A 13939-nucleotide genomic window follows, 5' to 3' on the forward strand; every position below is an offset into this window, starting at 1 on the left:
TATACAAGTCACTCATAGAGTGCCGTGCTATGAGCTTGTAGATCTGCAATTCTTTGAAAAATCGTGGGGCAAATCTTTTAATATATATATGTTTTAAGCGAACATTTGTAACTCCGATCTGTGCTTCTGGGGGTCCCTGGAACAACATATTTTGAGAAGGGGGTCTGTGGCCAAATACATATCATTTTGGGTGGTCCTTGACATGGAAAAGTTGGAGCACCACTGATATAGCAACATACTGTTAGGATTTGGAAAACATTTTTAAATAAGTATTTGGCCGCGGACCCCCATCTCAAAATGTTTTGTTCCAGGGACCCCCCAGAAGCAAAGATTTGAGTTACAAATGTTTGCTTTAAAATCTATATATATTCAAAGATTTGGACACATTTTCAAGATTTTTCAAAAATTGCATATCTACAAGCTCATGTGCCATGCTATGAGCTTGTATATCTGCTATTTTTGAATAGCCAAAGAAATCTGAAATGACACTAATGCATTCCCTGATTGAATGTGTTAATGCATACCGTTTCTGAAAACGTTGCTTTCAAAAATAACCTCGGTGTAAGGACACTGCAGCATTTGTTTTGGACTGGTACATCCGTGGCTTTGTTTTGAACCAAACTCTGGGAATCATAGACAGCAAAGCTATGCCAAAAATACTCAAAATGGAAGTTACATAATATGACTTTAATATTAATGAGATTGGATGACATAGGGAACAAAAATGATCTTGCACTGATTATTTAAGAAATTGTATACATTTTTATTCATATTAACTTTAATTTAATGTTTTTCCTTTGGTGTTAAAAAGAAAGGAAATGCACTCCTTTAACATACATTGTCTGTTTTGTTCCTACTCTAGTTTGATTGTGAGGCTTCTAGAAATTCATGTTCAGGGGTGTTTATTGTCACACATACTGTACAGTTATTTACCTCATAGGCAGCGGAATTCTTGTACTTCAAGCTTCCTCAACAGTGTGTATAACAATGAAATAAGTCAAATACACACATACATCTCTTTGTCCTGCAAAAATGATGTTAAATAAAGGTTAAATGTTCTGAATTAAGAAGAACAGGCATGGAATCATTTATTAAAACACTATAAACCCAGATAGGCACTATATAAACTTCAACTTCAATCATATTCATATATTGAAACTGAAAGACCAGTCCATGTTCATTATACTCACTCACACACATAGGTGTTGTGAGCCTGTAGATCAGTTAATGTCAGGTGTAGAGATTTAGCGTAGAGCGAAAACAGGAAGGGGCCTAGTATAGAGCCCTGGGGGACTTCGTTCAACTAAGTAAAGGGTTAATGGACTCAACTTCATTCCCTTTATTAACATGGGCACTGCAGGGCCAACTGACAGAGAGGGGGAGAGAGGAAGAAAGGAGTCTGAGAATTTCACAATTTAATTTATTTAAGAACAAAATATTTTGAGATGGGGGTCCGCGGCCAATACATATAATTTCCGGTGGTCCTTGACATGAAAAAGTTTGATTATAGCAACATAAGTATTTTCTAACCCAAAGTATGAAATAATGGTTATAGCTAAAAATCTCAAATGACACAGTAAATGCGTTCCCGGATTGGATGGGTTAAATGGTGTCGGTATGTGTGTGTGTGTGTGTGTGTGTGTGTGTGTGTGTGTGTGTGTGTGTGTGTGTGTGTGTGTGTGTGTGTGTGTGTGTGTGTGTGTGTGTGTGTGTGTGTGTGTGTGTGTGTGTGTGTGTGTGTGTGTGTGTGTGTGTGTGTGTGTGTGTGTGTATGTATGTATGTGTGTATGTGTGTATATATAGGTTCTGTATGTAGACTTCATGGAGCTTGTACAGACAAATGTGTCTGTATGTGTGTGTATGTATGTATGTATGTATGTATGTATGTATGTATGTATGTATGTATGTATGTATGTATGTATGTATGTACTGTATGTATGTATGTATGTATGTATGTATGTATGTATGTATGTATGTATGTATGTATGTATGTATGTATGTATGTATGTATGTATGTATGTATATATAGGTTCTGTATGTAGACTTCATGGAGCTTGTACAGACAAATATGGCATGCATATATATGCATGCCATATTTGTGTATGTGCCTGTCCATGTCTGTCTGCTGAACCACTAATCTCCAAACAGTGCCAAATCTCTTACCCACACTGCCATTAAGCCAAGGAACTCCATCACATAATTGTTCACATTTTGTGAGTGAATATGTGTTTTGTGTAGGAATTATTCTTCAAATCTCATAGTGTACAAATCCAGGAATAATCTCTTGTGTGTGTGTTTGTCTATCTGTCATATGTCTTGTGCACACTGCCAGTAAGTAGGTTAAGGAAGTAAATCATCTAAGCATTTTTCATGTTGTATTCTTTTAGAAATATATCATATATCTGGAAGTCAGTGGAGATGGAATTGGGCTGACAACTTTCCCAAATATGGAAATGATATATCAATAGACCACTTATTCTGCTTTAAGGGGGTAGGTTACAGGCAGTACATGGTGCTGCTGTACGGGTCGTGTTACATGGTGTGTCTTGTGAATCTCAGAATGTGCTCTCCTCTTCAGGGGTGGAGGGAACATAGAGCCCTAGAACCTCCTGCACCTTCAGCTCCTTACAGTTGACCAGTTTCAGGTAGATGTCCTCTGCCTCACGTAGTACAGTCTCTAGATCCAGCTTCATTGTCAGGTCATTCATGTGCTTCAAAATGGTGTCACAGTCGTGTTCAGATCCAATAAGCTCCCCTCGCTGAGACTCCAGGATGGAGCAGGCTATCAGCAGGTGGAAGTTCTCACAGGGCAGACGGGTCCACATGACCTCCCACATAGTCAGAATGTCTTCAAAGGAGAACTCTCTCTTGAACCAGATAACCAACCAACGGAAACAGAAGCACAGTGAGCCGCTGCCGCTGTCCTGAGAGTCCAGGTAGTCACACAGTTCTGGGTCCAGAGCCTTGAGCAAGATGCTGAGCTGAAGGAACTGCTGCTTCATGGCCTCCTGTGATTCTTCAAAGTTACGCTGTACAAGCTCCATGAAGCCGGTCAGGCACCAGAAGGACTCCACCTCATTCTTTAGAACAAATACAAGGGGCGCCAGGAGGTCGTTCATTCCTTGGACATAACCAAGATCAAAGTTGTACATGCAGTAGGTGATCAGAATATCATGGAGAAGAGTCAGTACTGGGTTATCGTTCCCAGAAAAGTAGGGGTTGTGTGCGTCTGTCCTGCTCACATCTCTATCAATGAGGCTTCGGTATCCACTGAGGAGGGAGTTCCTCATCTTCTGTTCTTCACTGACTGATTTCCATTGCATCTTCATTCGGAAGTAGTCATCCGTCTTCACCCTCAGAATGTCCTCCCTCTCCTTCACAGTGCTGTCCCATGGATAAAAGCCCAAGAGAAACTTCCATACATCTTTCCTCAGGTTTGGTGCGATGCCCCCGCGGAACACCAGCTCTCGGACTCTCTCTGGGTTCTGCACACGGCCCTCGTCATCCAGAAACTCTGCCCACTGCTCCAGCGGGCACCTCCGTGTTGCCTCCAGTCTGGGATTAAGCTCCGCCCCACCCGTGGTGGTGAGTTCAAATCTAGACTTGTCTTCATCAGATGAGGGCTGAACATTGGGGTCCTGATTACGAGGGGATTCTGGAGGACCAACGGCCCCCCGAAAGAAACTGGTGACTTTGGAGAATGCACTTAACACACGATAAGAGCTTCCATCATCAAAAATGAGGATATAATCGTCATCAAACGACTGCGAGAGTGCGCATGAGTCATGGGCATGGGCAAAGAAGACCCTCGCATCACGTGGCGACGGAGACAGGATGACATAACGTCCCAGGGCTCTTAGCAGCTCCCTGGTTCCACCTCTGCGGAAATACAGAGGAGGGAGCGGGTGACCCCCCTTACTGGTCAACAGCAGGAAGTTTCTCCCGAAGGTAAACCACAGCCGTCGAAGAGAGTGCAGCTCGGAGACAGGCAACGAGAACGACCACTCATCTGTGACTGGGACACGTTCCTTTCTGTCTCTCTTCACCATGGTGATGACTGCCCAGTCTGGTTCATACCCAGGATCAAAGTCTGTAGCCTCCTCCCATCCTTCTCCATTCCTTTTTGTGTAGAGTACCATGGGGTCACGTAGCCCTGCATCGTTTAGTGGGCACCATTCTAAGGCTGGCTCACCATCCCGCTCCATAATGCGGATGAACCCAGGGATGCTGGTGTCCTGGTTGCACCTATTGGCGTTGGTGTGGAGGTACACTCCTTCCTTCTCAAATATCAGCTTGGTGCTCTGTGGCTCCATGCTCCTGTGTGCTGTGGAGCACATTCTGTTGTCAATCTGTAAGGCTATGAGGTCAGATGGCCACTTTGATACAGGTCACTCATGACGTGACCACCAGTCTATATATGTCAATACTATGACATCAGTACTATGATGTCAGCCATTTCCATATATGGGCATATAGTATATCCGTTATCAGAGTACTTGGAGGCCAGTCTGTTGCATCAGTCATCTGTGACATCATTATGACATCAGTTGTCTCCATATTTGGGTGTAAACCGAGGACAGAAACGTAGACGGATACACAAACTGAGATTCCTGGAATTAGATCCAATGCCCATTGGGAACGCATGTCCCCCTGGTTATGTAATGTACCCGTGTATCCGTTGTAAGAGTAGCCTACCCGTTGTACATGTCTGTCTGTCTGTCTGTCTGTCTGTCTGTCTGTCTCTTATGCCCATATATGGAAATCTCTGTATATGACTGTCTGCCGGTGTACCTTTTATGCCCATGTATGGAGATATTTATCTGTCTGTGAACTTTTATGCCCATTTATGGAGATAGCTGATGTCATCAATATGACCCTGTTAGTCAGCATAGGCTGTTCCACCTCTACGAGAACGTAGGGTACTAGAAGTTCGGGCCGCTAAGCGGCCCGAACGTCTAGCGTGACGCGTCGTTCACTTTGCAGTGCCACCTTACAGGCACCTCACAGTGTGAGAGAGAGTTTTGTGCTCTCCTAAATCCACGGCAGGCTTTGAAAGTACCCACTTCAGAAAGAGGTGACGTGCATCACCTCTCCAATGACCAAAACCCACTTTGTGATTACTCAGACCTGGTATGGCAGACCTGTGGGGAGTGTGCAGTGGTGTACAATGTGAAAAGATAGTTGAAATCGCAGGAGATGAAGTTAGCAGTTTATTTGTGTAAAGGGTGGATAAGAATGAAATGGTGTGAAAGACAGTGGCGACGTCGTCAGGTCCACAGGTTGTCATGGCAGAGCCTGCAGAATGGGAGAAAAGGAGAAGGCAGGAATCACCTAAGTAGTTATGATGAATGGGCCTAGTTTATAAGTATGATTATGAGCATTTATGACTCTTTCTATGGTTATAGATTATTACTATTTATCACTATGCAAGCCGTCGAACTGGTGCGATCTGACGGCATCCTAGAATTTATAGGTAGGATGTGATGTCATGCTGTCGTGAGATTACGTCACACTGGCGTTGTGTCCATATTCGGGACGACCGTCTCATCGTCATCGTCGTCTTGGTAACAGGTTGGTTTGTTGTGATGATGTAGTGTAAAGTTTAGGTAGGATGTGATGTCATGCTGTCGTGAGATTACGTCACACTGGCGTTGTGTCCATATTCGGGACGACCGTCTCATCGTCATCGTCGCCGTGTCCATATTCGGGACGACCGTCTCATCGTCATCGTCGTCTTGGTAACAGGTTGGTTTGTTGTGATGATGTAGTGTAAAGTTTCAGACAGACAGTAAGAGTGATGCAACGTGCAACGTACATACAACATACTGACAACCGACATGGCGCAGGATTCAAATTGTAAGGTAGATTGTCAGGGTTGCAGAATGAATGAACCCAAATGCAGAGACAGAAGCAGAATAGCTTCAATCAACTGATGTACTGTATTAATGCAGAAGAAGTAAAGCTTACAACCAATGATGTAGCAGTAGCAAGCAGCTCAAGAAGTCCATAAAAGCACAACTCTCCAGAGGAACAAACAACGAACTAGAACTCCAAGGCAGATCACAGGAACAACAATGTATACGTATATATGTTTTGGGTTTAGTTTATTTCGGTCCTTTTAGGCAATCAAGTATAGTACAGTACATATAAGTAATGTATGTATATCACATTAAAATGGTCCGAAAAGGTGTAGGCTGAAGCTAAAGCTTATTTTGCCTACCCTATTTAAATACAAAATCAAAACAGATCAATGAACATAGTTTCGTATTTTGATTTAACAAAACTGAAAAGCAATTTATGAACTGGCAGTGTGTCCATGTGTTGTATTCTGGGCCCCCTCCTCCTTTTATGTTATTATTATTATTAATTTCAACTGTATATTTTGAAATTCTATATTTTGTGTAGTTGTCATATATCATCCGGATAAGGCATTAAAATGAACATGACATGAAAGCAGTCATACATTGCGGAACGGGATCTTTCTCTGGCTATCTTACAGTTTTTGGTGCATCCATATGGGTTTCTTTCTTATCAGCAAAATATGTTCCAATACGTTGTTTTATTCAAATGCATTCTCGTTCCCCAGGTGAATCGTTTTTACTGTATATCAGATGGGTATTTTTCATTGATTAACGTTAGCTCTGTTGTCTAAGTGACTAAGTGAATCATATTTTAAATATAATGTAACAAGAAAGGGTGTAGGCTAATATTCAAATTATGATGAAATATTGTTCCCCCAACTCTACCTTAACTCTTTTAGTTATGCAATAAATACATTTTGTCATCATTGTCCAACTTACTTGCATTTAAAATGTGTCCACACTTGCAAGGATATGTAAACATTTTAGCCACTAGGTGGCAATGCAAACCCCGTTATATGATACATGTGTCAATAACTCATCATTGAGCAAATAAATAATATTATATAGCGTTATAACTTGATCGTGATGTACAGTATGAAGCAATGTGACATCTATTTTGTTTAAGACTTAGAGTAGGCTGCCTTGCCCCACTGAAATACAAGGACTGATATGAATGAACAATATACTGTATACTGTAAAATGAAGAACACCTTGTGATGTCAGTGACATTTTATTACAAATGAAAATAAAAATAAGAAACAGTGCAGTAACAATACGTTTTCTTATAGCAGCAATTGTGTTTTTTAGCTTGTAAACATAATCATAGTACTTTTTAGCTTGTAAACAATTTGAGTACTTTTACTTCGGTACTGTAAGTATATTATGATGCCAACACTGTTATACTTACTATACTTACATACTCAAGTAAATGACAGGCCTTTCATCTGTAACAGAGTAGTTTTTATATTGTGGTATTGATGTATGAACATGTCCTTAGAAGAGACATTGTGCTAAAGTAACCCTCTATTTGGGAGTTGTGGCCAGTGGGATCCCATCATCGTCCTTTTTTTGCCATACCCTTTTGCCGTTTGAAGTTAAGTGGTGGCTGTGGCCTGGCAATACCAATTGCCATAGTATTTATTGCAGGGTACCACTCCTTCTGCCACTGCTTGCAGGTGATGGTCTCAGTCCTCTTGGTGTACTGTCTGCCACTCGCTTCCTCCTCTAACTTCCTCTTACGGTATCGCAGGGTATTGTAAGGCACATCTTTTGTGGAAGTTACAGAAAGGGCAGGTTGGGAGGTAGCTCCATAAAGAACCTCTCACTCCGCTATACAGCTCCGAGATGAGGTTCTATGTCGTCCTCTCCCAGGATCGGTCGAACGTCCGCCAAGGCTCCGCTGTTTACCCTTTTGTAAACGTCGTATCCCAAAACTAATGGTAGATTCCAAATCTCACGGATGTTTTAGGTTTGGACCGGAGCATAATATTTTAGGTCCTGGGCCAAACTACCCGTTTAAATCGCTTATTTAGTCAGCCTGTGGCCATGTTTCCCATTCAACCCGGAAAACCCCCCTACGTCCGCTGCCAGTACTGCTCCCGGTTTGGCTACAATGGGAAACATGGCCACAGGCTGACTAAATAAGCGATTTAAACGGGTAGTTTGGCCCAGGACCTAAAATATTATGCTCCGGTCCAAACCTAAAACATCCGTGAGATTTGGAATCTACCATTAGTTTTGGGATACGACGTTTACAAAAGGGTAAACAGCGGAGCCTTGGCGGACGTTCGACCGATCCTGGGAGAGGACGACATAGAACCTCATCTCGGAGCTGTATAGTGGAGTGAGAGGTTCTTTATGGAGCTAGTTGGGAGGTAGGTGCAGGAGGCAGCAGAAGTTGTGAGGTAGCTACAGGAAGCGGACATTCGGAGGTCGCCACAGGAAGCAGAGGTTGGGAAATAGCCGCAGGAACTGGAGGTTGGAAGGCAGGTTGGGAGGCAGAGCAGAGAGGAGAGAAACCGCATGGAGCCACTGGCCTCTTTCTCTTTTTTTCCCAGGACTGAGAACGTGTGTATCGGGTGGTCAGGGAGGAGAGCAAACACATACAGGGAGGGCATACAGGGTCTGTTTTTCCTCTGAACTGCAGGAGGCAGTCTCTCCATGAAAGTCCCTCTGAGTGTGTCTAGGAAAGGCTACAGACTTTGTCCACCTCCTCTCTGGACAGGGCATCGTTGTCTTTTAATTGGAGTAAGAACGCTGCAAAGTTCTGGACTGCTTGGGACATTGTCAACATTGTCAGGTCCAACAGAGTCCTACATTAAACAAAAAAGAGTTGTGAAATTTGTATGTATCTATTTCATAAATTACTACAGTTACAACTTGAATGAAGTTTAAACATTTAAAAATGAACAAACCTACGTAATGACTGGTGGAGGCTGATGCAGTTGATTGCTGTTCGCTGTCAATCTACAAGGAGAGACAATTCATGACAAGATTCCTTCTTCTATAGAGCTAAAGCTTTACACGTCATCTGAGATGTTCTCAACACCTTCAATGCCGGCTAATGCATTGACTAGCTGGTAGGCTATTGCCCGCTGGCTGATTAGCAGATCTGTTCCTAGTCACGTGACTTGGACAAAATTGCTACAAATGTAACGAATGTACCGACACCTTGAACTTCCCAGAAAGCATCGTGCATGGGCCTACATTTTAGATTTTACTAATATTAACACTGTTCTGAACACATTTCAAATAATATACCAACATATAATAATGAACTTGAAGACGTGGAGCCTTTCTGCACTATCCAAAAATTATGATGGAAATAATGCACCTGTTGCACCATTACTGTAAGTGTCATCAGGTCGATCAGTGTATAAATAGCCAAGAAGCATTTGGTCTATAGGTTTGGGAAATGATGACAGAAACCTTTGCGATCCTAATAGGCGACGGCCTGATCCCATTCCCATCCCAACACCATGTTGTTGACTTGTAGATCTGTCTGTAGATCTGCTGTAGTAGATCTGTAGATCCGCTTGTCATATTTGTGACTGTCAGGCAAAAATGAGCAACAGCAACGAGTGTGTACACCAGTGGTTCTCAAAGTGGGGTCCGGGGACCCCCAGGCGTCCTTGAGGGAGTTCCAGGGGGTCCCCAGCTAGTCCAAGCGATAGAAATGCCATTAAATGGGGGTCTGTAGCCCTAATGCATGTCAAACTGGGGCTCCTTGAAATTAAAATGGTTGAGAATCACTGCTAGAGCCATAAAAAAATCCTTTCTTAAGGGGGTCCTTGGCATCTTTTCAAATGGGGGTCCACGGGCTAAGAGGTGTCAATTTGGGGGTCCTTGACATGAAAAAGTTTGAGAACCACTAGTCTATACAGCGTTTGGTGAATCGCACGTTGACCAGATTAGTCAATCGGACCCATGAATGTCTTTGGGAAAAGAATAAAAAAGAGTTCTAGCGGCAAAGAGAACATGTGTCTTCCCATTAGCTCTGGTCCATAGCCTGAAGGAGTTCTCTTCTCCTTCAGGCTATGGACCAGAGCTAACTTCCCATGGTCTTCATCGCCATTTCTAGCTGACTTCTGTCCTTTCTCCTTCTTGTAATACAGTCACCGGGGGCCTGCTTACGTTGCCTGATATCATCTGATCCGCAGTGGTGTAAAGTAACTGAGTACATTTACTCAAGTACTGTACTATAAGTACACTTTTCAGGATGTTTTGCTTTCCTGGAGCATTTCAAATTTCAAATACTTCTACTTACTTACTCCACCACTACATCTCAGAGGCAAATATTCCTACTTTTAGTCCACTATAATTATTTGACTGCTTTAGTTACTACTAGTTACTTTGTAGATTTTGATTATTATTACAAAACATACAGTGACCACTTAAGCCCTATGCGTGAAATTAGCCGATCTACAGATCTGCTATTTTCAAAGCATTTTTATACATTTGAAAAAATGGGACCCTCTGCAAAATGAGTACTTTTACTGTCAGTACTTGAGTATATTACTTTACACCACTGCATCCTCCACACAGGAGTAGATGATTTAGTGTTGTTGATGACGTGATAGCAGTCTGGGGATCAATTCACTCTTCAGGGTGAAGATCTGGTTGGAAAACGGAAACGGAAATTATGTGTCGTGTTCAACACACCGGATCCAGTAGGCGGTACTCTAGACCGGATGTGAATACGGGCTTAAATTGGACGCAGGCGCACCACTGCAGGCCTGGCGCGGAGAAGGCTTTGATGTGGGGTTTTTTGAATGGCGTCTGACAGCGACAGCGACGAGTACAGGGAACTGAAACAGTCACTGCGCCGAAGTATAGCTGATAAAACTAGAGAGCCCTGGCAGATCATAAGTGACAAGAAGGAATTGCGCGACATACTAAGAGAAGAGGACACAAGGAGAAATGGAAATAAAAAGACTAGAGAGTCCAGGCAGTTGGAATCGGACCGCGAAGTCCAAAAGGAGAAAGAAAAGTTGAATGTTGAAAAAAAAAGGAGGAGAAATAATACAAGTTCAGAAAGTGATGGCAGTGGAGAGGAAACATTTGTGGTTGGAATGAAATCTGAGGGTTTCAAAAATGGGGTCTTCAGAGATCCACACGGGGTAGGCAAGTATATAGAAGGAAAAGTTGGAAAGATAAGTGAGATAAGAGTAACAAGGAGTGGACTAGTCATAATTACGTGTAGAACAGAACAGCAATTGGAAGAAATATTGGGGATCACAGAGTTTGAGGACATTAAGGTAAGATGTTTTCGACTAGGAGCAAAACCAAGGAAGAGGAGAGTGATTAGTGGGGTGCCACTGGCACAAGATAGTGAGGCTTTTCTTCACATAGACGGTGTGTGTGAAGCCAGGAGGATGACAAGGAGGAGAGAGGGGATAAGGGAGGACAGCAAATTAGTTTGTTTGACATTTGAGGAGGAGCTACCGGAGAGAGTATATGTGGACTACGTAAGCTACAGAGTAAGGCCGTTTGAAGAAGCACCATTGCGGTGCTTTTGTTGTCAGGAATATGGGCATGTGGCAGCAGTATGCAGAGGAAAAAGCAGGTGTAAGATATGTGGAAAGGAAAACTGTGGGGGGGAATGTGACGAAGAGCAGGGGCAGCCAAAGTGTGTGAATTGTGAAGGGAGCCATTACACGGGAGCAACGCAATGCCCTAAAAGAGCTAAGGAAGTGGAGGTGAAAAGGATGAGGAACAAGGAAAATGGAATGACGTATGCCGATGCTGTCAAGAGACTGGAGCTGGAGGGGAAGGAACGAGGGAAAGAGCAAAAGGAACCGGAGGGTGGAAACAATGGAGAGGAGATGAACATGTACTTTAACAAAAAGAGATTTTTGGCTTTCATTGCGATGGTGGTGAACTGTGCAGTGGAAATAACACGAAAGTCAGAGAGGATTAAAATGGTGTTGGACGCAGCTAGGAGGTTCTTAGATGTGGAAGGCATAAGTGCTGAAGAGCTAGACAATACTCTCAGAGAGGGGTTTGAGGAAACTCAGTCAATTGTGGCTGAGAAATAGAGCAGAAATGTTAGCAAGGGGATAAGTTGGGTGGGCACTATAAATAATTTGCACTGAGAAGAATATGTGATATATTTCCGACCTGTGGAGGGCAGCATTACACGCGATAGTGTACAGCCTGCCGGAAACTTAAAAGAAGAAGAAGAAGAACACTGCAGGCCTGCCCTGAACTGCGAACAGTTTGTTTGCAACGTGGTGCGCTGCTCTGGTCGAAGGTAAACGGATGTTTGATTTATATCAACATGACACGTTTTTATCCACCAATATTTAACACAATTATTATTTAAGCATTCGAGGTGTTCTAGGACTGTGAATTATTATGACACCAAAATGTACATAAATATGACATATTGTGATTTACAACCGAGGGAGAAAATGCATCAATCTAGTCATTTTATCGAGTCTGACTTTTACCTCATAGATATGCAAATAAGTCAAAATTGATAAAATACATCTATAATGGTCTTAATCCAAGGCTATAGCATCAAACAAACATTTGTTCCAAATGATCACAACTAAATTGTCACCTAAAGTTTAACCTTAAACCACACTCACTGTGTGGGGGTTTGTAGATCTAACCCTGCCATACATTACATTCATGTGGGTTTATAATCTATTTAGGCCTTGGATCAAGACTGGCAGGGATTTTATTTATGGTGATCGAGTCTGATGTTTGTTGGTAGTTTTAAACGTCTCATAAAGCCCCATAAATGAGCCCAATCCAACACATAAAGCGTTTAGACCCAAAGCCACGCATGTTACCCGTCCATACGGATCATGTTTGTTCCGTAATATTACTTAACGTTGAATAAAGACGTGTTTTAATCACGCGTGTGTCTGAACGCCGTTCTATTTCCACATTCACTTGGAGTGTAAAACCTGCGGTCACCTGACTTTCCCAAATAGTGTGGTTTTCTGTGTTTTAAGGCTCGTGCGTCTACATGTCTGTATATACATTGTAATTATAAAGTGATTATCTTAAAGCCACAGATGTTATCCGTACATACGGGGTCTTGGTGTTCTCTTGATATTCAGTAGCTCCATAAATAACCTCTCACTCCGCTATACAGCTCCGAGATGAGGTTCTATGTCGTTCTCAACCAGGATCGGGCGAACGTCCGCCAATGCTCCGCTGTTTACCCTTTTGTATACATCGTATCCCAAAACTAATGGTAGATTCCAAACCGTACGGATGTTTAAGGTTTTGTTCGGCTGCATAATATTTTAGATCGGCAGCGAAACTACACGTTTAAATCGCTTATTTAGTCAGCCTGTGGCCATGTTTCCCATTGTAGCCAAACCGGGAGCAGTGCTGGCAGCGGACGTAGGGGGGGTTTCCGGGTTGAATGGGAAACATGGCCACAGGCTGACTAAATACGCGATTTAAACGGGTAGTTTCGCTCAGGACCTAAAATATTATGCTCCGGACCAAACCTTAAACATCCGTGCGGTTTGGAATCTACCATTAGTTTTGGGATACGATGTATACAAAAGGGTAAACAGCGGAGCCTTGACGGACGTTCGCCCGATCCTAGATGAGAACGACATAGAACCTCATATTGGAGCTGTATAGCGGAGTGAGAGGTTTTTTATGGAGCTAGATATTCAGTATAGTTTAATAAAGACGTGTTTTAATCCCGTGTGTGGATAGACCAATTATTTGTTTACTAACATTGAGCCTGGACGCACAGGTGATTGTTTCACGCAATCAATTCCCAACCTGTTTCAGGGTGCACTGGTTTCAGCACACCCCAACCCCCTCTTGTGTGTGTTGGCTAGTGAGACGCGTCCTAACGAGACCTGATATAATGGGTTTCGTTGCGCGCATACTGGCTGCACGCAGCCAGTATGACGTCGTCTGTTAAGGGGTCTATTGAACATCATTGTATTTCCTGGATTACATGGGGTGTAATACCGGCGTTTACCTGCTGCATCAGCGCCACTTACACCCATTGAATGTTATACAGTGATGTTCTGACAGACCAGATTAAAGCATTTATTAATTGAATAATACGGAATATTGCTGAACACAAAGGGTCC

At 42.8% G+C, this 13939-nt stretch overlaps 1 protein-coding gene across 1 annotated transcript; it reads right to left on the reverse strand.

The window, feature by feature from the left end:
- Positions 1–2555: 2555 nt before the first annotated feature.
- On the reverse strand, positions 2556–4313 carry LOC311042987 (TBC1 domain family member 17-like; the record flags this gene model as incomplete). The annotated part of the gene is made up of 1 exon (XM_084054098.1): positions 2556–4313. One exon carries the CDS (start codon positions 4311–4313, stop codon positions 2556–2558), a length of 1758 nt encoding a protein of 585 aa, XP_083910224.1.
- Between the last annotated feature and the right edge of the window lie 9626 nt (positions 4314–13939).

The sequence above is a fragment of the Gymnoscopelus microlampas genome (assembly GCF_963454915.1).
Source record: "Gymnoscopelus microlampas genome assembly, chromosome: 1".
NCBI classification, from domain to species: domain Eukaryota; kingdom Metazoa; phylum Chordata; class Actinopteri; order Myctophiformes; family Myctophidae; genus Gymnoscopelus; species Gymnoscopelus microlampas.